General features: G+C 38.6%; 1 protein-coding gene across 3 annotated transcripts; it reads left to right on the top strand.

Annotated features, from left to right (window-relative positions):
- Positions 1-25,340, top strand: LOC149579429 (uncharacterized). Of its 3 annotated transcripts, none has more exons than XM_089832660.1 (4): positions 1-467; positions 2,156-4,406; positions 24,635-24,715; positions 25,019-25,340. In XM_089832660.1, exons 2-4 carry the CDS (start codon positions 4,259-4,261, stop codon positions 25,174-25,176), a joined length of 387 nt encoding a protein of 128 aa, XP_089688786.1. In that variant the 5' UTR covers positions 1-467; positions 2,156-4,258; the 3' UTR covers positions 25,177-25,340. The 3 variants fall into 3 exon arrangements, with proteins under 3 accessions (XP_089688786.1, XP_089688796.1, XP_089688776.1); XM_089832670.1 differs by having other exon boundaries at positions 3-467; positions 3,713-4,406; XM_089832650.1 differs by having other exon boundaries at positions 4-467; positions 3,605-4,406.
- Positions 25,341-26,086: the final 746 nt, after the last annotated feature.

Genomic DNA, 26,086 nt, shown 5'->3' with positions numbered 1-26,086 from the left:
CATACCCTCTTCTATCTATTTATGGGCCGTTCATGGGCAAAACAGGGGCAGAATGTATTTTCTTGGGGTTTTGTTTGGCATTCTATTTTTTCATGTTACGATTTTATGTTTCTCCACATTGCATCTTTCGTGTTGAATTTTGCAATTTTCGTCTGTGGAAGAAAGGAAGAAACAATTTGTTTTGGACCGCATGGATCGGATTGTAGTGAAAGGGGATGAAGGTGAAGTGCTATGTTACTGTGAATTGAAAGGAAAGATCGAGTGGCTTCTTTTTGTGTACAAATCAGGAAAAGAATAGCAGAATCGTGGAAGACATCAGAGCCCATGTGATATTTCAATACCATTGATGTAGAAATGATGAAAGATAGATTCGACGATGAGGGGTTTTCATTTGTGCCAGAAAATGCAGTAAACCTTTGATCGTAAGTTATGTCGAAACTTTGAAAGAATTGCGGGATCATGGAATGGTATATCTCTTCTTAACTTTTCCTTTTCTTCAATAATACAACCCTTAGTCTCCTATGAATTGTTTTTAACAATATTACAGAGGTTAATTATCTACACTCTGCTCTGTTCTCAATGTTTGGTTCCTCCTTGCATATTGATGTGTTCTTAATATTCATAACTAGAAGATTGTAAGGACTTATTTATGGGTTTTTAAGTCTTTCCTGTATTAGTTGTATCCTTCCTTGCATGGATTTTTCTCACAAGTGCACATTGTGCTGATTTCTTTTTTGGGCTTTATGTGTTTGTTCTTTGTATTATAAGCATGATACAACTTGAAATTATCATTTAAACTTTGTTTCAGGAGTCCTATATTTGCTGGTGTCTTTATTTTGATCCTAGGCTCACACTTTCTATGTTTCTGCCAATAGATGGCTCACTTATTCATACCATGTCTTAAATGCTTACAACTAGGCTCATACTTCTTACATTCCTACCCATAATGCTTTGGGGCCGAAAAGACTCACTTGTCATACCCTGCCTTCAATGCCCGTACTATGTTTATTGGTTTTGTATCTACTCTTTATTAGACTGGGTTTTTGTATCTATTCTTTATTAGACTGGGATGTACTCCTTAAACATGTGGGTCAAGCTTTCTATTCTTGCCCATAGTTTGGGTAGATGATTCACTTGATTAGACTCTCCATTAAATATCCATATGGCTATTATGGCTATTGCTTTGGTGTGTACTCCTTAGCCATGAGGTTTTCAACTAAGATTATTTGTTTAATGCTTATTCTGTATCTATTGGTTTGGTGGGTATTTGTCAGCTATGTGATTTTAGAGACAGAGAATTCACTTGTTCATACCTCTACATCAAATGCATGTGCCATAGCTAAAACGGGGCTTGGAACTTCCCAGCTCTTTGTTATGCAATCTCAATGTTGTTTGAGCTGTACCTTATGATTATCAAGGTCTCATGATGGAGCTTGCATTTGTAATCAATAAAATATCAATTCCCTTTGATTTTTATTGATAATTTTGAAGGAAATTGATTTTTAAGAAATTATCAATCTCCTTCAATATGGAAAAACCACTATTTAACTTGATGTTTTGAAGTTGATTGATTTTTATGTAATTCTTGATCTTCTCTACCTTGTCTTTCTATCACTCTCATGGAGGACTTGCAATTCCATGCTTATCTTAAGATTACATTCAATCACTTCTATTTTTATAAAACGTTCCCACACAATTTCATGGTGTTTTAAGCCTTCTTTGAAAATTCTACTACAAACCAGTGTTCAATCAGGAGTTTTAGTTTATAACCACCAAATGACTCGGCCTAGATACTCTGGAATAGGCCATCTTCATCAGCTCTGTCTTGTCTACAGGTAAAATTTTAATCTGGAGTATTCACAAAGTCTGTTTCAACTTGATCAATAGCATATTGTCCAATAATTGTCTTCTACATTGTGGATTTTTCTTGTAAATGTGAGAGGGTAGCTAATGAGCTGGAGGCTAGAAATTTTCTTCAATTTGTATTTCTACAATTAATTTCTGTGCTAGGTCTTGTTTTCAGTTTCTCATTATTTTTCTTCTATGAAATTTTGGTCCTAATTCTTCATACTAGATCTTGTTTTCTGTTTAGTCATTATTTTTCTTCTCTATGAAATCTTGAATCTAATTCTTCAATTAATTTTTCTACTGTTAGTTTTGCAAAAAGAGGGGTAAAAATTTATTAAGACAGAAAGGAATACAACAAGGAGAGCTCAACAAGGAGGTCGATCCTGAGCAACAAGATCATCAAATTCTTGCACCATCTCAAAGGACAATTGCCTCCTATCCCTAATATTCCAACCCGGATCATGACTAGATGCCCATTTGGCTAAACAATCAGCAGTTCTATTCCATTCACGAGGAATATACGTGAACCTAATGAACTGAAAAGAGGAAGAGAAGAAAAGAATCTGCTTAACAACAGTGGCCAGCTGCCAACTGACATCCTCAAGCTCTTGCGAAGAAAGCATGTTCACCACCACTTGGGAATCAGACTCACAGATAATCTTACTCCATCCCCGCAAGCAACACTGTTCCACAACATATAAAATAGCCTGAGCTTCCATGAGATTGTTAGTATAATCACCCTTATGAACTGAGAAGAAAAATTTAACATCCCCAGAACTACAACGAGCCACTCCGCCAATACCAGCCGAACCAGGATTCCCACGGGAAGAACCATCAGTGTTAATTTTTAGAACTCCACAGGGAGGAGGAGTCCAGTGCCCATCCCGGTTATAACCCGACCCTTCCTCTGATGGTAAAGCTGCCTGGACATAGAAGAAAACCTATGAGCTGCAGCCCCATCCTGCAGATGAAAATTGAGGCGATTACAGATAGCAAGATCAACCGGATCCATACCATCAAGCTCACACTTCACAAGAATAGTTTCCTGAAGAGAAGAAAAGAATCTGCTTAACAATAGTGGCCAGCTGCCAACTAACATCCTCAAGCTCTTGCGAAGAAAGCATGTTCACCACCACCTGAGAATCAGACTCACAGATAATCTTACTCCATCCCCGCAAGCAACACTGTTCCACAGCATATAAAATAGCCTGAGCTTCCATGAGATTGTTAGTATAATCACCCTTATGAACTAAGAAGAAAAATATGCTAGTCTCTGTTTTTTGTTTGCCCATTATTTTACTTTTCTACGAAGCTTGGAGGCATTTCTTTAATTGATGCTTCTACAATCAGTGATTATGCTAGACTTCGTTTTTATCGTTTACTTATTATTTTTGTTTGCCATGAAGGTGCTTTGTTCTTCACAATTAATTATTCAATTGTAAAAGTCATTTCTTTCCTTTAACAGTCCTCAGCTCTGGGAATCAGTTCTAATATAGTGGAACAAATGATTGTGAAAATGGGCCAGTTTTTAGTTAGGGAAAATGGAGTTTGAGGTGACTAAATTGAAAGTGATGTTAGATCTTGTTTTCCATTTCTATGAAATCTTGGGCCTAATTCTTCACTCGTTCTTCTTTTTCTTGTTTGCCCATTATTTTACTTTTGTATGAAGGTTGGAAGCATTTCTTTAATAGTTGTTTCTACAATCCGTAAAATGCTGTTTTTTTTCATTTACTTATTATTACTTTTTGCCATGAAGGTGCTCTGTCCTTCATCAATTGTAAAAGTTATATCCATCCTTTAACAGTCCCCAGCTCTTGGAATCAGTTCTAACATAGTGGTACAAATGATTGTGAAAATGGGCCAGTTTTTAGCTGGGGAGAACGATGTTTGAGGGGACTAAATTGAAAGTATTTTCGCAGTGATTCAGATGCAGCAATGTTTCTGCTATATGACTGCAGATGAAAGTGTTTTTGCAGTTATCAGGCGACTGTACAATCTTCTTGGAGACAGGTCAATTGTTTCATATGCGTTTCTATGAAATGCTTTAAGTCTATTAGATTTTGACTTTTTTAAAGTATCAAATGCGGGAGAATAAAGCTACTGTATTTTGTATTATAAAATGTTCGTGACCCAATTTGAGATAATTAAGATTTTTTTTCTCTAATTGTCATACTTCCCTGCCATTGTCCCTGCTACAACTCTGCCAGTGATCTTTAATCCCGCCAAATGATTATTTCAAGAAATGGCACTCTTCACCATAAGAATTCGCCCATGAAAATTTTATAGTATTGTTTTAAAAGGTTTTGACTTTTCGATCAATATTTTGGATCAGAATTAACAATCCATACTAGCCCGGCTCTTCCAACTAATCTTTAATCCTGCAATTCTTGATTCTTCTGTTTGGTCCACAATGGTAATAATCCGTAATTCTTGCGCGGCAGTTTCAAATGAATTTGATCAATCTATTTCAGAAATTTTGGTGCAATATGGACTGCACTATTCCGTCAAGTCTTATTCCCTTGCAAGATTCTTTTGGCAATGGCGCACTCGTGTAGCAGGTTTTCTTCTCACGCTCAATTACATTTTGATTTGGTTTTCCTAATTAATTTCAACTTATTCATCTTGGCAATCATGAATTCACATTTGGGAATTCATGCAATTATGGGTATAATTAGATTAAATATTAATTGTCATGTTTCCAGTTATTGTTATTATTATTATTATTATTAATTAGGCAACCTACATGCTTGTTCCTAATTATTATTAGTAGTGTTTTTAATTACCTCATAGGATTATTGTATGGACCCGCCAAGTCTGCAATACCTTTGGTGTTGTCAAATTTCTTTATGGTTGCAAGAAGTTGGAAACACATTTTTTCTTATTCTTAAAATGGTTTTATGTATGATTCGACTGTGATTTGCTAGGGATTAGGAAATATTTTTCAATTAAAGATTGTGTTTATGTTATTCAATTAATTAGTATGTTGTGGAGGACGTTTGCATCAGTTGAAAGTTGTTATTGAAGAAAGTTGTTATTGAAGAAGTGTCCGACTTGAAGCCTTCTATGGATTTACTAGATATAGAATGAAGAAACATATCATACAATTTAAGGTATTCCAATGTTTTAATATTAGTTTTTTTATTGTTTTCATATAGACTAGATTAGATATTAATTAGTAAAATGTTGAAGAGATATTAAAGTTTAGAAAAATGAAATTAGACTCTTAAATTTATTATGTATTTATTGCTACTATTATAAAATTATTAGGTTACATGGTTTTTAGATGCACTTTGATCACTTTGTATCAACTATTTTAATGAAGAATGGTTGAAATGATTAATTTTCTTTTCAATTTCAATTTTAATTTTTTTTAATTAGTTGCAATTCTTATGATTCTTTATTTAAGTATGTCATTTGAAATGGGTGCAGTTATGTCTATTTTAATTAGTTGCAATTCTTATGATTCTTTATTTAAGTATGTCATTTGAAATGGGTGTAGTTATGTTCTCAAGCAAAAGGAGAGGGAGAGGGAGAGGGAGAGGGGGAGAGGGAGGGAGAGAGAGAGAGGGAGGGATGGAGGGAGGGAGGGAGGGAGGGAGGGAGGGAGAGAGAGAGAGAGAGAGAGAGAGAAGTGAAGGAGGGAGAGGGAGAGGAGGCAAGGGAATAGAGAGGGAGGAGGAGGGAGGGAGAGGTTGGGAGAGAAATGGGTATAAGAGGAGGAGGCATGAGAGAGGGGGAGAGATAGGGGAGAGAGGAAGATGGGTATAAGAGGAGGAGGCATGAGATAGAGGGGGAGAGATGAGGGAGAGAGGAAGATGGGTATAGGAGGAGGAGGCTTGAGATAGAGGGGGAGGAGGAGGTAGGAGATAGAGGGGGAGGGAGGGGAGAGGGGCCATGAGATATAGAGGGGTAGAGAGAGAGGGAGGGAGGGAGGGGAGAGAGAGTCAATAGAAGAGGAATGGAGGAAGAGGAAGGGAGAGAGAGTGGGGGAGAGAGAACAGAAGGAGGGAGAGGGAGAGGAGGCAAGGAATAGAGAGGGAGGAGGAGGGAGGGAGAGGTTGGGGAGAAATGGGTATAGGAGGAGGAGGCATGAGATAGAGGGGGAGGAGGAGATAGGAGATAGAGGGGGAGGGAGGGGAGAGGGGGAGGAGGAGGATTCATGAGATAGAGGGGGAGGAGGAGGTAGGAGATAGAGGGGGAGGGAGGGGAGAGGGGGAGCAGGAGGCAACATGAGATATAGAGGGGTAGAGAGGGAGGGAGGGAGGGGAGAGAGAGTTGATAGACGAGGGATAGAGGAAAAGGAAGGCAGAGAAAGTGGGGGAGAAAGAGGGTGAGAGGGAAATAAGGGAAAGAGGGTATAAAAGGAGGAGGGAAGGGAGAGAGAGGATGGGCAAGAGATAAAAGGGGAGAGAGGGAGGGAGGGGGGTGTAGGAGAAAGCAAGCTAAAGATAGAGAAAGAGGGGGTTATGGGAGGATGGGCAGGAGATAAAAGGGGAGAGAGGGACAAAGAGGGTTTTAAGAGAAAGAAAGATGTGGGAGGGAGAGGGACAAGGATAGGGACAAGGAGGGGAGGGAGAAGGAGAGAGAGTGGGGGTTATAGGAGGAAGGGCAAGAGATAGAGATAGAGGGTTATAGGAGGATGAGAGAGGTCACAAGGCAAGTCAACCCAGTCAACCGACATAGGTTGGGCTAACCCAAGTGGGCACCCAAGGCTAGCGACTCAGGTGGGTAACCTAGTCGATCGACCTAGGCTAGGCCAACCTAGGCCAACCTAGGTTAGCGACCCAAGTTGGGCTAACCATGGCTAGTGCAACCTAGTGAGGTGACCTAAGCTGGGTTGACCAAGGCTAAGGTGACCTACTAGGGCACGTAAGTTGGGCCAACCGAGGTTGGTGACCTAGTTAGGCGACCTAAGTTGGGTCAACCTAGGTGGGCGATCGAGGCAAGTGACTGAGCCGGGCGACTCTAGTTTGGCCAAGCTAGGTTGGCGACCCATGCTGGGCCAACCTAGGTTAGCGACTCAGTCTAGTGATGCAAGTTGGTCGACCCAAGCTGGGCTAATCCAAGCTTGGTCAACCTCGGCGGGTGACCTAATTGGTCGATGCAAGCTAGTCAACCTAGGATGAGTTGACCTATGGGGCGACTTAGGCTAGCGACCTAGGTGGGCAACTTAGGTTGACAACCCAGGTGGGTGATTAAGGCTAGCGACCTAGTTGTGACCAAGTTGCCTCACTCAGGATGGCAACCTAGTTGGGGCAACCCAAGCTAGGCTGACCTAGGTTGGCGACTCAATCAGGTGACCAAGGCTAGTTGATGTAGTCGGGCGATCTAGTTGCACAATGCAAACTAGTCGACCCAAACAAGCGACCCAAGCTAGGCTGACCTAAGTGGGTGACACAGGCTAGGTTGACCAAGGTTGGTAGATGCCTGACCGAATCAATCGACCCAAGTAGGGCCAACCTAGGTTGTTGACCTAGTGGGGTTGTAATGCCCCGCCCGAAGATCCTTGGAAACAAGGATTCAAATCAAGCCAAGATATTTTTTTTTACAAGTATGAATGCACAAGACAACATCATACAGGGATCACAAAGATCACAACGGAAGACTTCAACACAATCTCGGCAACCAACGAATCTCCAAACACCACTACCCAACTGACACACCCAAACAAAAGCCAACAACCACCACAACAAGATGAGGGCACAAGAAAAGACCACTCATCAACAAAACACCAAGCCGGGGTAAAATGCAGAATCCCGAAATTTGGCTAAGCTTGAAATCCTGAAGCCCTGAAAATTGGCTAAGTCTGGATTTCTGAAGCCCAGAAATTTCCTAGAAGCCATAACTTATCTCCGAGAGGTCTGAAACCTATCTCAAATGATTTTTCGCATATATTAAAATATATCTTAAGTATAAGAAACAAACAGAAACACAAAAAATCGATTTAAAGAGAAACCGACAGAATTCAAAATGCAACAGCATAGGGTCGAAGAACGCCCAAAAGGGTATCCAAAACCACTCTAAAAAAAGATCAGATCACGAAGAAAAGTGCCCGCTGATGGCACGCGCAGGTTTTTCACAAAAACCATGCGACACTTTTTACTAAGGGAGGGCGATACTTCTTAAGGCGTGCGACACTCTTCCAGTGTCGTACAACATTTCTCAAGAAGGCATGCGACACTTTTCAGCATCGTACGACATTTCTCAAGAAGGCGTGCGACACTCTTCCAATGTCGTATGACATTTCTCAAGAAGGCGTGCGATACTTTACAGTGTCGTACGACATAGTTTGCATGGGCGTGCGATACTTTTTAAAGTGTTGCACCATGCTGAACAAATGTCGCCCATAGAAACACGAAAACACTCCCAGAAGCAAAAAGGACCAAAATTAGAGCAAAGAACCTCCACACCAGAGAGTACCAGATCCACAAAGGCTCGAGGAATGAACACTCGAGTGTAAGAACAACATAGAAAGGAGAACATCTATCCATCTAAACTATAGCAGCAAAGAACACACTGAAATAAACATCGCAATGAATTGAACAACCAAACTAAGTACGCAGTTCCTCCCAACCGTCAATAGCATCATAAGACCATCGTGGGTCCTAGCCATCCCCTGCGCGCAACATCCCAAGCCACTGACCAGATCGTCGGTACTGTCGTAATAGGGACGTCACTACTAAAAACATGTAACAATATAAGCACAAGAAAATCTAACATGCTAGTAGTAAAGCATAAGATAATCCTACAGTAGATAACATCACCTATCACATGCTAAACGACAGTAAGCAACATATATACTACTAAATCAAATAACATCATCTAATCATATGCTAAACATCATAATAAGGGAATGCGTCAAATAAAATCACATCATCTAAACATGATATACAAGCATCCCAATGAAAGCATAAATCACAAGAAAGCATACTTCGGAACCCGAAGTACCAAGTGAAGACATCCAGCAACGGTCGCACTAGGACAAAAGATCGTCTCTGTACACCGATCCCTAGTAGTGGTGAAGGTAGCTACGCCTCCCAACCACGTGGCACCCGTAGGTCCACACTCGACGTGCTGATGGAGATAATGATCCAACCACAAACACACATAAAACACAACATCCATGGCTAACACTCACGCCAGATAGTATGATGGTTGCAACCAAGAACCTAAGACAATGCAAGGAGTACAGGTCCTGGTCAGACATTCAATACGCTACTATGTAGGGACTAGCATCATGGAGAGTCGCTTGGCATCGAAAAGCCCAAGCTCGGATCTGTGTAGCTCAACTCCCTCAACAGAAGGCCAATACACCGTGTAGCTCAACTCCCTCAACGGAAGGGGCCAATACACAAAAGTACCATTTTATTATCTTAAGTTTTATTAATATTCACACATTTTATTTAGTTATCACTTATTTAAAACTTCCTATCCTCCGCCAACCCTAAGGGACTAAGGTCACTAGGCTGTGAGATAGAAGCCCCCTCCATATGCTACCCTACCCTACCCATGCTCATCCTACGACAAGTGCCCGTGGGCATGCATACTCCCATCCCAACCCCAATGATCATAACTTCCGGCAAATTCACGGAAGATCGGGCCTCGCAAGTCACCCAACAAATGTACGCGCACGTACTCGTGTGTAGCGCACCACCATCACGAAGATCATAACACAAGGACAAGATTTGAGAACACAATGCAAAGAAAACACCCAACTGAAAGCAACACGGGAAGGACGGACTCTACACGAATCTCGAAGCCAATAAAATCATACATCATAAAATCACTCAACCAGCCTCAATCTGAGAGTATGGATTCTATACGAATCCCAATGATGCAACAAGACCAAACATCATGAACTCACTCAACCGGCCTCAATCCGAGAGTATGGATTCCACATGAATCCTAGCGTTCACGAAACAAAAGCAAAGGTCCAAAAGAAATCATAACAGGTATAAAATCACTCAACCGAACACAACGTTGGGAGTACGGATGCAACACGCATCCCAATGCAACATAAAAGTGTAATAGTGGTCTGACTGATATCCAAATGGATCATCTAGGTCCACAACCCACATTGTGCCAAGAAAACTCGAGAAAATAGGATGGCATGCAAAACGAGGTAAAAACTCTAAAAATTTGGAAAACTTCAAAATTAAAACCCATTTAGCCTTTGGGTTCAAAAACTCCAAAAATCCAAAAATCAATGGAATCGAACACCGTATGCAAAAATGGCTAGCATAATGGCGTAAAATTCCAAACCCTCATCCCAAAAAATAGGGAAATGTTCATACCCGCCCAACCGGGTAGAACTAGCATACAGAAACGGAGGGGAACACTAGTTCTCAGCCTCCAAACAAACGGCTACCAAAAACAAAAGCAAAAATGGAGCAGAAACAATAAAACAAGAAAGCCCTACCTCACAGCCAAAAGGGCAAAACGAAAATCTGAACCATAAAATAAAACGCTCGTAGAAGTGGCTGAAAATCGCAGCAATCCAAGGTTTCCCCGAGCTGGATCCAACGAGCTCAACCTTGTGACGATCCCACGCCCGTAGCTCCCACAACGAACAAAACAGTAAATCCTCATGAAGAGGATTTTGGGTTTTACTCTCCAACTTTCCAATTTGAAAGTGAGGAATTAAATTCCTTTTTGGATATTTATTCACTTTTCGGGTGAATAATCGATTAGGGCATTTAACCAGCCAGTCTAGTTAAACCCTGAATTGACCCAAACGAAAATAGGCTATTCCTATAAATAGGAATTCATCTATGGCAAAACTGCCAGAAATTAAAATAAAACAATTAAAAAGCTCGAAAACCCAAAAACACAAAAATCACCTTAACAACTTTCGCGATAATGTGAACCTCTAAATGCACAGACACGCTTACTGGTCTAATCACATAATGTAATGAGTTCGGATTTAATAATCATCAAAAGGTTTAAATTAAACATTTTAATAAAAGATACGTCGACCATATAAGGACGACATTGGTAAAATATGAAAGGTTGAATCACTAACTCCATGTGCCACTGCCAGGGATATAATCCTGCACACTAAACAACACGATCAAGTGCAATTGCATATGATAACATAGCCGAAGCAATAAATGCATTAAATCACCTAATTTAACTATTTATTTAATTATATTAAAATAATCTATTTACATCACTCACGTTCGCATAAAGCATAACAATGCAGGAATGAAGTAAATAACCATAGCATTAAATCCATCACATAACAAAATCAGAGGTATGTCCAAATACCAGATAACCAGATATCATCATAAAACACACTGTCATCTCAAAATGGCATCATCATGCAATATGATTAATTGAACAACATAGTAGTCTAAAATCCATGATACTGGAATCAAAGTGTAGCATCTGACCCTCGGGTCCTCTCAAATGTAAAACATCACATAAGAACATATATCTCTCAGATCAAAATAAAACAAGGTAAATGTCTGCAACACATAACCAAATAATCCAACAAGAACAATCCATTCTAATTACTTAAGCATTTAATAATGATTGATTACTCTGCATTAAAAAGGCATTTAAAACACATAAGCAAACACAATCATAAACATGACTAACCACTGCTACAGGAACCTAGTCCAGTGTAGCATGGTAAAAAGTACACAATGCAATCTCTGCACACATCTCAAGGTAATCAAGAAACAACCTCATGATACCACATCGATCCTAGTAACCACTGACACAAACCTCAGTGAACCAAGAATCACATCATAATCTCATAGATCAGTCAAAAGCATAATCAAAGCAACTGATACAGAAACATAAATCGAAAGACCTCAACGGTGTAGACCATTCAGGGTCACAATCATGATCCCATCACAACAAAAGATCAGCAAGGTTGCATCCATCAGGATGACTTACAAAAGTCGAATGGGAGAGGCACTACATGGGTAGCCTAGGTTAGTCGATCCAGTCGGGATATGTAGGCCGGTTGACCTAGTTAGGAAACACAAGATGGGGCGACCTAGACAATGTCAGCCTTGGCTGCTAACCTAATTGGGTGACCTAGGTGGGTTGACCTAATCGGGTGACCTTTGTTGGTGACCAAATTAGGGGACCTAGGTTGGTTGACTTAGTTAGGCGACCCAGGTTAGGCTGATATAAGTTGGGCGATCCAAGCTAGGTCGACCAAGATTAGGGTGACGTAGTCGGGTGATGCAAATTGGTCAACCCTATTGGGTGAGTTAGGTTGGGTCAATTCAGGCTTGCGACCCATGCTGTCCACCGAGGCTAGTCGACCTAGTTAGGTGACCCAAGCTAGGCCAACTTAGGCAGGTGATCTTGGTTGGGCTGATTAAGGTGGGTGACTTAGACGAGTGACCCATGCTAGGTTGACCTAGATTGGTGACTCAATTGGGTGATGCAGGCTAATTGACCTAGTCAGGAGACCTAGGCTAGGCCAACCCAAGTGACTGACCCAAGGTAGGCACACTAAGGCTGACGACCTAGGTGGGCGACCCAAGTTAGGCTGAACCATGTGGGTGACCTAGGCTTGGGCTAACCTAAGTGGGCAACCTAATCATTTGATGCAGGTTGGTCAACTTAGTCGAGTGACCTAGGTTAGGCCTACCTAGTCAAACTACTTAAGATGACGACCCAAGATAGTAACCCATGCAAGCGACCAAGGCTGGGCTAACTAGGTTGGCGATCCAGTTGGGTGACCAAGTCAACTTACTAGGGCTGGTGACCCCTCGGGTAACCCAAGCTGGGTTGACTTAGGTTAGTAACCTAGTCGGCAACCTAGGCTTGGTCGACCTAGTCGGGTGATCCAATCAGGGGATGCAAGTTGGTCAACTCAAGATGGACCAACCTAATTGAGCCATGTAGGTTGGTCGACCTAGTCGGGAGACACAAGCTTGTCAAACTAGTTAGATGACTCAAGTTGGGGCAACCAAGTTGGGTGTCCAAAGCTAGGCCAACCTAAGTTAGTGACTTAGTCGGACAACCCCGTAGGGTGACCCAGGTTGATTTGACCTAGGTTGGTTACCTAGGGTGATCAATCTTATCAGGTGACTCAAGCTGGTTGACCTAGTCAGGCAATGTAGCTTGGGGTGCCAAGGCTGGTAGACCTTGGTAATGCCAACCAAGGCTGGCAACCCAGTTGGGTGACCTAAGTGGGTCAACCTAATCAGATAACCTAGGTTGGGTCGACCCAAGTGGGTGATCTCGGTGGTTGACCCTAGGTGGTAACCTAATCTTGCAACCCAAGATAGTTGACCCACTCAATTAACCCAGGCCAAGCCATTCTAAGTTGGTGATGCATTTGATCAAACCCAACTAGGGCTGACATAGTTAGGCAACCTAGGTTGGGGTGATCTAGGTTCATCGACCCATGTAAGCTTGGTTAACTTAATGGGGCAACCCTGGTTGGCAACCCTTGCTAGCGACCCAATTGGACAACCTTAGCGAGCGACTCGTGTTAGTTCACCCAATCAAGTGATCCAGGTCAAGTTGACCTAATCGATCGACACAGGCAAGTCAAACTAGTCAAGTGACCCGAGCTGGGTTGACCTAGTTTGGCGACTCAAATGGGTGACCTAGGCTGGGCTGACCTAGTCGAGCAACTTGATCAGGTGATGCAATTGACCCAGTTTGGTGACCCAGGCTGGCAACCCATGTGGGTGGGTGAGTTGATTGCGCTATCCAAGCTGGTCGACCTAGTTGGGTGATCTTGATTGGACTGACCTAGGTGGGTGACCTAGTTAGTCAACCCATGTTAGGCCTAGGTTAACAACTTAGTCGGGCGATGCAAGTTGGTTAATCTAGTCGGGTGACCCATGTAAGGCCAACCTAGGTAGTCGACCCAGGCTAGGCCGACTCAAGCTGCCAACCTAGGCAAGTGACCCTATTAAGCGACCTAGGCTAGTCTACTTAGGTAGGTGACCTATGCTGGGCTGACCCAAGCTGGTTGACCTAGTCAGGTAATCGAGGTTATTCTGACTTAGGTGGGAAACTAAGTTGGGTGACCCAAGCTGGGCCGACCTAAGTTGGCAACGATATTGACAACCGAGGTTAGGGCGACCCAAGTTGGCAACCCAATTAGGTAACCCAAGCTAGGTCGATCAGGGCGACCTAATTTGGCAACCTAACAGGGCGACCCAATCAGGCTACCAAAGTTGGGCTGGCCTAGGTTGGCAACCTAGTTGGGTGACCTAAGCCAAGCACCCCAACTGGGTGACTTAAGTTGGGCGACCCAATCAAGTGACCTAAGTTGGTCGACTTAATTAGGTAACATAGGTTAGGGGGACCTAAGTAGTAGCAACGTAGGTGGGTCAACCAAATCAGGTGACCTAGGTTGGGTTGACCCAATTTAGTGACCCTGGCTAGGTTGACATTAGCAGGTGGCCTTAGCAGGTGACCTAATCGAGCAACCCACACTAGTTGACCTTATTGGGCGACCCAAGCAAGCGACCAAGGTTGGGCTGACTTAGGTTGGCGACCTAGTTAGGCAATGCAGACAGGGGCTGACCCATGTTGGTGACCTAAGCAGGTGACCAAGGTTGGGGTGACCTAGACTAGCGACCCATTTGGGTGACCAAGATGCCTAACCAATTAGACTTGCTAAGTTCGCTAGTTGACCTAGGATGGGGCAACCTAGTCAGGCAACCCATTCTAGGCCAACCTAGTTGGACAACTTAGGCTGGGTTGACCCAGGTTGGCAACCTATACGAACCAAGCAAGGTCAACTTAGGTTGGCAACCCAAGCTTGGGTGACCCAGTTAGGTGACTTAGGTTTGGGTGACCGAGTTGGACAATGTAGGTTGGGGTGACCAAGTCGGGCGACCCAAGTTGGGCCAACCTAGTTGAGCAACCTAGTGTGGTTGATCCAATTAGGTAATGCAGGCTGGAGCAATCTAGGCCGGTCAACCCAAGTAGTGTCAAGCTAGGCTAGAGACCTTGTTGGGCAACCAAGGTTAGGCCAACTTAGTTAAGTGACATAGGCTAATCGACTTAGTTGGACAACCCAAGTTTTTCAGATCTAGGTTGTTGACCCATACATGCAACCTAGTTGTGTGACCCCGACTGGTTGACCTTCTTGGGTGATCCTAGTTGGGCTGACCTAGGTGACAACCCTGGTTGGGCAGATCCAAGTGGGTGACCCAAGCTGGGTTGACCTAGGTTGGTGACCTGGGTGGGTAACCTAATCAGGTGACTCAGATGGGTGACTTAGGCTAGTCAACCCAGTCAAGCGACCTAGGTTGGGTCAACAATGCGGACAACCCAAGCGGAGTTGACCTAGGTTGGCGATCTAATCAGGCAACCTAGGCTGGGGTGACCCAGTCGAGTGAACCAAGCTAGGCCAACCTAGGTTAGGGTGACCAAGTTGGAAAACCTAGCCTCAGGCAATTGAATTTGGTAACCCAAGTTGGGTCGACCTAGTTGGGCCATGCAGGCTGGTTGACATTGTTGGGTGACATAGGCTAGGTTGACCAAGGCTAACGACCCAAGTGGGTGACCCATTCAAGTGACCAAGTTGCTTCACCAAGTAAGCTTTCCAAGTTCACTAGTCGACCCAGGTTGGCAACTCAGTTGGGCGATGCAGGTTGGTCGACCTAGTCTGGGCCAACCCAAGCAAGCGACTTGAGTCATGTACGTAATCCAATAGTGGGTAACCCGAGAGAGAGAGAGAGATAGAGAGAGAGAGGAGAGGAGAAGAGGGAGGGATGAGTGAGGGAGAGGGAAAAAGGGAGATAGTGAGGGAGGGGAGGAGGGAAGACAGAGATAGAGAGAGTAGGGTGAGGGGGAAGATGTCATAGAGAGGGGAGAGAGAGCGGGGGAGGGTGGATAATGGGAGAGAGTGAGGGAGAGGAATAGGGAGAGAAGAGGAGAGGGAGATAGAGTGAGTGAGGGTGGGGATGACATAGATTAGAGAGAGAGAGGTTCTTCCTTAAAACTCCACCAATTATCAAGCTCCTTTATTCCTTGTCTATCCACAAATAATCTCTTCTTCATTCCACTTGTTAATAATGTCAATGATTTAAAATCCTGATTCATAAATCAACTACCACATGGTTTCTTCTTCTTATTTAACTTTTTCTTTTTTACAAGGAGAAGAGCTATTATTTTGACCTCTCTTTCTTCAAGAACAAATAGTAGGACTTTTCTTATTTGACTCATAGTTTTTTTGTCCTTTTAGTTGTTTATGTCATTGAGTCTTCGTTCTTCTCGTCATTGTCATAGACAATACTTATGCTTTTTACTTAGCTCTTCTTCTAAGAGAAGAAATTTGAAATTCTCTCCAAAGAGTTTTTCCATGTTTCAAAACCTCTCCTCTTGCATCCTACAAAGATTCCTGTGTATAGTTCACTTCATTAATACTTTAACATCATCAAGTTTTTGTGATATCTCATCCAATCAATTTAAGGATTACAATTGATAGTTGCCAAATCAAGTTTTTTAAATATTGGTCTTCTTATTTTAGAGATTCTTGGCATGGTCTACTCAAATAATAATGTAATGTCATCAAACTTATATTAATAACAGTCTAATACAATGCCTTTAATTCCAAATCTAATTACATGATCAGTGAAAAATCTTACTAGCAAAAATATAATAGATATTCACATTTCTCAGTCTAAAACTTTTGTATAATTCAAGGAGTTTAGATATAAATGTCTTCCATCCAATTTTTTTTAAAATTTTTTATACCAAAAACAAAACTAATGGATTTGAACTAAATAATTTATAAATTCAACATTTTAGATCACCCTTACAAACTAGTGAATTTTTTAAACTTTGAAGTAGATAATTTATAAATTCAACATTTTAGATCACCCTTACAAACCAACCAATTTTTTTAAACTTTGAAGTAGATAATTTATAAATTCAACATTTTATATCACCCTTACAGACCAACCAATTTTTTTAAACTTTGAAGTAGATAATTTATAAATTCAACATTTTAGATCACTCTTACAAACCAACCAATTTTTTTTTAAACTTTGAAGTACTTTTTTATTTACCTATGATTACCCTGTTAAACATTTAGAAAATGACACTTTATATATATTATATGTTTGAATGGTTTCATATTGTTATTTTAATATCAAAGTTTATATAAGAATCAAATATAGGTTTATTTCTTTAATAGTCCTCTATCTAGCGTCACGATTTATTTATTACTAGTGTTATAATCTTATTGTTGTACATGATTGTGATGCAATTCAATCTCTTTTTATCAATTTCTTTAATGAATGGTTGGAATGTTCAATTTTCTTCTCATTCTAAATGTATAGTTTTGTTTGTTTGTAATTATTTGTTCAATTTTAGATTTGTAAGTTTAATGTTTATATTTTTTGTTTTATTTTCCTATTATTCAAATTCATGTTTGTGCATTCTTTTTTTTTTTTTTTTGTAACCAAGAGGTTGAAGCCATATATTTGTTAAGTAACATGAATCAGTTTTTGCAAATGTACTAACATTGCCAATGTGATTGATGTCTTCCAAATGTAGATTTGAAGACTCATAAATATGAGAGGAGGAGACATGTCTCATGAAGATACATGTCTCTATAGTTAATCATCATTAGTTAATAAATAACTATATGTATAACTCATCTTTAAGCATATATGTAATATTAATATATTAACCATATATGTAATATATTATTATATAATATATAATGTATAATATATATAATGTATTATATATAAGATATTTATCTTAAAGATGATTTACCATCAACAAGGTATCACATGATAAAATCAATCTGACACAAGCTACAACCTTAACACTCCCTCTTAGCTTTTCAAGAATAAGAAGAGACATCATCTCAGTATGATATTCAATTCACTAAGAGACTAAATTTCTCACCTTTCATAACATACAATTGAAGTAATTTCTATTACTTTTAAAAACACCATCTTAAGTGTGGTCTATAGTAGCAACTATGGTGACTGGCAAGATCCGACCCAAGGAACCATAACAAGTTCATTATCATGGTGTCTGGAAAAATCTGGCCCAAAGAACCATGATAATAGGTCTACCATTTGTAAGATTACCACCTTACAATGGTTACTTCAGACTATTCGTTATTATGGTGTCCGACAAAATCTAGCCCAAATAACCATGATAATAGGTTTACCATTTATATCATCTTATAATGGTTACCTTCTATTTATATATGTCAATGAAAGATTGTTACCTTTCATTACATATCATATGTGAAAAGTAACCATCATGAACCCGGTCAAAGGGTGGTACAAAGGTTGTTCACCTCAGACTTCTCTCTTATAGGGGAGAGCACATTACAAGGAATTTCACTCAGAACTTCTTCTCATAGAGAAGAATATCATCCACAAGGGATTACATCTCAAAATTTCTCCTTCTGAACATTGATCCTAGTAAGTCAGGTCCTCTAGTTACTTCCTCAGAAACTCTCTTCACCCAAGGATGCCTGTCGAACTCACTCTCTCTAAATTTGATATCACTCTTTTGATTTTCCAGTGATAAGTCAATACTTTCTCATGATGCACTCAAGAGTAGGCCCATCAAAATCATGCAGTCACATAGATGTATTTCTAGACTCCCTCTGAGACAAGATCCTATGTTGTCTTTGAAGAAGTCTCATATTCCCTCTTAATGTAGAAGGATACTCATAATCTCAATCATTAAAGATATTCACTTCAAGATCCTCACTTTATCCTGATCATCAAATGACTAATGAAATCTTGTCTACACAATATTTGATAGCATATGTAAGGTACCAACCTTCTTTTCTTGGAAGAAAATCCTTAGACGAGTACCTATCTGCCCATGAGGGTCATGGAACATCTCTTTTTACTAAAGATGGTTCACATGGGAATGAAACATTGGTTATTATTTGCCCCACAATGTAAAATTCCCACTCTTATATCCTTGAACACTTTTGCATCACATCAAATTTGATGACTTCTTTCTAAGTTCCAACTTGCTCTTTTCATCCATAGAAGCTCCAAACATTCATAAAGCTTAATAGTTGAAGCAAATATGTCCTTCTATTTTCTTAATGCTCATCCATGATTCTTAATCTCCCTCTTTTTCATGCAAGAACATTCTGGGAAGAAAGATAAAAGCAAAATAGCTCTTATAGGACATAAAACTACATATAATAATTATTCTGAATATTATTATTACAAGAACATTAGAAATTTGATTCTACTCAATGTTGTTAAATAATGTTAATACTTAATACAAATACATTTTAATCTTATTTAATATGCTTTTTCATCTCTTATAGTATACATTGGATAATATATATCATAGTTGTGGTTTGGGTCCTCTTTACCTTTGTTGGTGACCTTACTCGTTGGTAGTCTTTACTTTGTTTATAACTCATGTTTCTCCCCTTTATCAGATTAGAATATAAAAGAACATTAAACATGCACTTAATTTCTTAATCATACCTTAATTCAACGAGTGCCTTCACCCCTAGTTCCATCACTCGTCACTAATACTTTTGCACTTGTTTTTCTATCAAATTTTTCAACCAAAGCTATGAATCCTCATGTTTTGTTTTCATTCCCGCGTTGGTCAAAAATAATAATTATAGGCCCAGTTTGGTCAAAATTTTGACCAACCTATGTTTTCCCAAGTTGAATTTTGACCAACTCAATGTTATAACAAAAAAAGAAAAAGTTTCATTCACAGGTAAAAAAGAGAAAATTTCATTCATTCACAAGTGAAAAATTTCATTAATTTGCAAGTAATAAGGCCTGCGAGTGAGATTTCATCGAGAAGACATTGCGGAAATGGAGAGATGATCCAACAACATGCAATCTGTGGAAGATGATGGTGTTCATCATGAAAGCTACAGAAACTAGCGAAGACGAAGAAGCAACTAGGGTTTGAGTTTTTGAAGTTAGTAAGGTATGAGTGCAGGCAAGATTCATTCGTGCGCTAGATAGATATATTTTCTTCATTCCTTTCTTCGCAACATTTCAGTAGTTCTCATGCTGGTGCAGTGGGATAGAGGTTTCAATCCACTACCATAGAGCTAGGGATAGCTAGTCAACTCAACTGTTAGAACCAGTAAGGTGATTTTGATCTCTCTCCCTAATTCACAAATCCTTTTCCATTATTATGTCGATGCAACAAGTGGATCTTTGAACTTGTTAATGGGCCTATCTGATTTATATTTCATGTTGTGCGCTCATTTTCCACTAGTAGGCTTCTTTGCATGAGGTAATTCACAAAGCTTCCATGTGTTGTTCTTTGTCAAGGCATCAAGTTCTACTTTCATAGCAACTTCCCATTTTGGTTTACCCAGAGGCTTGTTTAAATTGGGTTGGTTTAAAACTTTGGCTATTTCCTTCTACAACTTGTCTTATTTGAGCACTTTTTTTTCGTCTTTTTTCACATCCTTGATGATTTTATCAAACCATTTTAGACAAGTTCAGGGCATTTCTTGTGGATAGTCAAAAGATTGACTTGGAGGAGAACTTAATGAACAATTACATCTCTACTAACAATTAATTTATCAGCAGTTACATCAATTAAGCAATATGCTTTTGATTTTTCACTATAGACAAAAAAGTTAAAATTATAACTTTGTACATCTAGTTTTTCTTCAGTGTTATGTTTAACTAGTGCAAAACAAACATACCCAAAAATACAAAAATAATCAATGGTAGGCTTAAGACCTATCCAAACTCTTTAGGAGTAGTATTTTGCAAACACTCACTAGGACATCAATTGAGAATGTGTATAGTAGTTTGTACTGCTTCTGCCTAGTAATAGTATGCTACATTTTGAATATGCATTATACACTTAGCCATTTCAACAATTTTCCCTTTTATGTGTTTGATCACTCCATTCTATTTTTGATGTAGTGAAAGAGTGGAAGCTATTCAAAACACCAATAAGAGTTTACAAGTTTCAAAGGTTTAGGCACTTGGCCTATCCAAAATCCTCAAATGCTTTAGGAACTTGACTTGCTAAAGCCTTCTATAATACTCCTAATTGATGATTATGATCTTACAAACTCCCAATTACTTGGACTCAAGGGATTCTAGGGCTTTGACTTTAATTTCCACTTCCCAGTTCAAGAAATTCTCACAAATTGACCCAAAAGGCCTAAAAGGTTGTCTAAAAGCCTTGCAATAGACTTAAAGTAAAAATAACCTTGGCTTTTCTCAAAACACTTGATCAGACATTGTCATTTACGAACACCCTTTATAGAGTTCCATAACATATCAAAAATTTTTATGTGACTACTTTGGACAAATACTGCTAAACCCAACAAGTACCATGTTTTAATGCACAAAATTGCTCAAATTAACAAAGGAAGTACCCCCTAGTGACCTCTTATCAAACCCAACTTCTGGACAATGACTAGTTATGCCTTAAAATGGCCGTATGCAAAAGGAATTAACTCCAAAGGGGATGCAACATTAAAACCCCCAATTTGTGCCTTAAAATCCTTGTTATCTAGGGCTTCCACAATCTCCTAGTTCTAGATCCTCCTGCAAAAAATTGAAGATGGATTCACCATCTAATGAACATCACATAATGTTCCCAAACATGAAAGACCTCCTTTGCTTGGCTAGATTAGCCACTATTGTATTCAGGTACCCAATTTCAGTGTATTCCCTCACTGTTCTTCACTGTGATCACTTAGATCCGCATTGTTCTACATATGCATTGTTATCTTTATATATTACAATTCAACAATTGTCACTCCATGAATTAGGTTTAAATATTAATGGAATGACTCTAATCATTCCTAAACCCTTATTGCAACAACAAATGTAAACACAAAATGACTAGTTACAGTGACTGGCGTGACAACAAATTCAAATAAATATAAAGTTCATCAAATAGTTATGTTGAATAAAAAACTTTTCCAATTCAATGGCCCATCAATATTAAACAAATTGAGACCTTTAAGAAAATATTTGTGGTGGAAAAGTTGCACAAAAATATGTATGGAGAAGGGAATGTGTATAACTAATTAGGGTTGTGAAGAACAAATGTTGATTATGAAATGATGAGTTGGTATGAATTATTTTTAAATGTGTGAAGATTAAGCACTATAAGAAAATTCTCAAACGGTGTCCAATTATGGTTGTTATACTTAACGCCTAACAAATTCCAAAATGAATTGAAATTTCCTTACCTAAAAAGGAAAGAAAGTTATAATCATATGAAATTTGGAAGAGTCAACCCTAATGTCATTAAATGGAGATGCAAAAATACAAAACAATTAAGGTGGTAACAGTGGATAAGACAAAAAGAACAACAAAGCCAACATGTAGTCTTGAAGATAGAAGAGATCATTCTCAAAACCAAAACATGAATGCAATAGAAGGTAAAGTATATGGTTGGTGACATGGAGGAAGCAGAGAAATAATTTATTACCAACACAGGGGTGATGATCGCAAAGCATGAAAATGTCCAGTGGAAACTAAGGGCTAATAATAGGCAATATGAAGAGCAAACCAGGGATCTACAAATTACTAAAAAAAAACTACAGAGGTGAAAAAGTAGATGAGTATGAAAATGAGGTAGTGAAAAAAAGGTGATTGAGAAACTTGGAATTGTTGGAAGAATTTTTTGAAAAGAATATGCCATGTAATTAAGATTAAAACAAATAATTGGTATTATTAAACTCAAAGAGTTTGATGTAGGACGATTTTGGAAAGTGAAGATTATAGCTATTTTGAAAAAGAACTTAGGCAAATAGTTTGAGAACTCATATTTTGAATTTGCAAATATCATGATTTAAGGTTGGGAGTTCTATTTGCAAAGAGTATTTTTCTTTTAAGTGCAACTTTTAGATCAATGTTATGAAGCTCAAATTATATAAGTACACTAGACATGAGAATGAGCTCAGACAACATATGTTTCTTAATGAGCTATTTTTATTGAGAAACTATTTTCTCTATGTAATTGATTCAGATAATGTGTCTTAACTGATAAGTAGAAGATTTTTCCACAAGTCAAATTATGATATTGCTATCAGGAATCAAGTGTGTAGTTTTTGAGTCAAACACATTGATCCATGTTTCATCAAGAACCCATATCTCATGAGAATGAATGGAACAATTAGCACTCATTACATCTAGGTGATGCTCACAAAGGTCTGGGACTTCCCGGGAGGTCACCCATTCCAATACCACTCTAGCTCAAGTGCACTTGAACATGGAGGTTCAAGCAATGTGGGCTTAAACTTAGAGGAAACTTTGTGGCTATGTGTGCTTGAGCTGGAGTAGCACTAAGATAGGTGACCGCGCTATAAGTTTTGGTGCTTCAACTCTGTGAGCATCACCTAGATGCAATTAGTGTTAAAAATTTCATTCATTCTTATAAGAGGTGGGTTCTTGTGAACCACTTCTCAAGAATCATGTGTGTGAGTTTGACTCAAAAACTACAGAGTTAAATCATGATATCAATATCACAATGTGCTTTAAGTTACACGATTGATTGTGCTCTTTAATTCACGGTCATTGTATATTTTTGCATCAAACACTGTGCTCATAGACAAACCCATGGTCAAATGATGCATCCATTTTTAGTACTACAAATTCTATAATTTTTAGGAAAGATATTTTAATCCTAAGACACTATTTAGAAGTTGGTTGAGTATTGACTTCTTTTTATAAATTAGAATTCATCAATGGACTCTTTCAAATGGACTTGGAAAAATAGCTTGCATCTATTACTCAACACTAAAAACATGTATAACACCAAATTTATAAGCCTCAACAACAACATTCCCTATTTTTTTAATAGAACAAACATACCACATGCACTAGAGCTCTAAGGTTCAACAATAATCTTGAGTATTATCATTATAGTGAAATCGAATTAAGGTTAATTTAATCAACATGAAAACAATTGAATCAAACTTCATACCTTCACTCATATGCCTGAATAGGCTTAAGAAACAATAAAAATAAAAAATGCAAAAAACTATAGCAATGTCTGACAAGTATTCTTTGATGATCCATTGGGTTGCGTTCTAGTTGTCAAAATGGGTGGGAATTTTGTTGAAACAAGGTTTGAGTGCTCAAATTGTTTTGAACTCTACTGAAATTCATTCATTTGAGATCAAAAAACTAAAATAACATAATGCTAATAGTGTGTTATCAATTTTCCCATCAAGCTAATAGTAAGGCACTGAAATTAAGTACATAATTAACTTTGTTATAGGCTTGCAAAATTTATTGCCATCCATTATTCAACACAAAAAATAAATATAACCTAGAATTCTCAACCTCAATGTTGGCATTTTCTATTCAATAGAACAAACATGCCAAAACACTAGAGCTCTAAGAAACTCTTTTCATAATCTTGACCTCTAATTCAACTTTTTTTGTTTATATCAACAATAATTCATAAACATAAAAAATCATAACTTCAAAATTTTCTTAAATTTATTTTTAACTTCACTGATATGCTACGAGTGATACTGTGTCCTACATTTACTGAATTGGCTTCACTAAAAACACAAATAGTAAACACCATGACTAGAGTAAGTCTTAAAATACTTCATTCCTTTAATAATTCATTAGGTTCCATTCTAGTGCAAATAACAGAAAATTTATTTACAACAACAAAGACTGAGGTTCAAATTCAAGTTTAGAGCCTTTCATGTCGATATGGCTTGTAGATGTACCTCAAGGATTGGTTTTCAATCAATGCTCAACGAATTGGTTTTCTTCCAACTCAACTTGTAAAATATGTGGGCAGGCAATCAATATTCAATCAATTCTTATTGTCACTGCATTGAATGATTTAATTTTTTGGTTTTGTAGTTGGTAAGGCAATACAATCAAATCCATCAATTGGCAAGGCTTGGAAAAGACGTGGGTAGGCAAGAGCAACATTAGGAGAAAACAAAGAGGTAATAATCTTTATTTTTTATATTATTGAACCAACTTGTCTCTTAACTATAGCATAGCAATGCCATTGCTCAATTTACTTTTTAAAACTGAATACAAAAGTTTTGGGTCCTTCATGCCATGTCTTATAAAGCTTTAAGATAATGCTTGACTAGGGATCCATAGTTTGCTTCACTTTCCTAATCTATATACTTACTGATATCTGTGTCTTATATACTTACTGATATTTTGTTTAGAACTATATGCTTTTGGTTTTTTGTTTGTCTTGTTATCTATTTTATTCCATCTGTTGATTGTCATTGTAGCTAATGAGAGTATATGGAGCATTGATGTGGTCACTTGGAAAAGTTCTGAATACATCGAAAGTGATGCGGGTATAAATTGGGTAGGTTCAACTTATGCTTTGAAAAATAAAGAACTTCTAGAATCACCCTATAAGCTGATTGGTCATATTGTAGCCTAATAGAGTCTAGTATAGAGGGTTGTGCCCTCATGAGATTACATTTATTTGGTTCTATTCCTTCTTACAATTTTTATTACCTCATGTGTTTTGGGTTCAAATTTGAAAACAAGACACTCTCATGTATCCTTTCTTAAAGTATTGATGTAGTGTCATCGAAGATAATTCTTTTCAAATCAGTTTCTTTCTAGAGTTGATCAATATGAAATATAGTTAGTATATTGTAAAATAAGTAAGAGAACCTAAAAAATATTTATCCATGATCATTAGGAGATGACCATCTCAAAAGTGTTTATTGAGCTCATTTTCCTGGCTACAAGACTAATTCTCTTAATTTGCTTCCAACCCATGGTTGCCTGTAATAGATACCTAAGAATACTTGCAGTCATTGCATTCCAATTTGTTGGACTTTGACTAGTAAATTATTATCATAAAGTTGGAATGTTGGAAAGGGTTAATACTTGATTATGTATATTCATCCCACTTGTGTTCCATGAGGTTTGTACTATTGTAACATTTTAAGATTTAATTTTGTGTATTTGTCCCTTATGTTGTACATGATAGGTTTGTTCAAGTGACATATGATGAGGTTGTCTGTACAATGTAATGATTGAGTTGAAGTGATTTATGAAGTAAAGGGCTATTTAATGTAGCTATTTAAATCATGTGTATTTCATGTCCATTTTCCTCTATTTTGCAGTACTTTTGCACAACACTATTTCTAACATGGTGTCATTTTTTCAAGTCCATGAATGATCACAATATTTGTGACTATACAACAAGTGTGTGTGTTGGCCAACAATTGGAACATTTGTGGTTTCAGGATACACTCTTTTTTAACCCCTTTCACAATTTTTGGATATAGGCTGGTCTTTGTGCATGTAGCCTCATTCCATCAACCCCCTTTGTCTAA

The sequence above is a fragment of the Cupressus sempervirens genome, chromosome 1 (assembly GCF_028749045.1).
Source record: "Cupressus sempervirens isolate cs-2001-9-10 chromosome 1, ASM2874904v1, whole genome shotgun sequence".
Taxonomy (NCBI): Eukaryota; Viridiplantae; Streptophyta; class Pinopsida; order Cupressales; family Cupressaceae; genus Cupressus; species Cupressus sempervirens.
Note: the sequence above shows the minus strand (reverse complement) of the source record. Positions and strands in the feature narration are given on the sequence as shown.

Excerpts from the sequence above, each read along its gene's own strand:
- LOC149579429 (XM_089832660.1), top strand. The coding sequence starts at position 4,259 with ATGGTAATAATCCGTAATTCTTGCGCGGCAGTTTCAAATGAATTTGAT. Across the intron at positions 4,407-24,634 it reads ATGGCGCACTCGTGTAGCAG|GCAATACAATCAAATCCATC; the intron begins GTTTTCTTCTCA and ends GTAGTTGGTAAG. Across the intron at positions 24,716-25,018 it reads CATTAGGAGAAAACAAAGAG|CTAATGAGAGTATATGGAGC; the intron begins GTAATAATCTTT and ends TTGTCATTGTAG.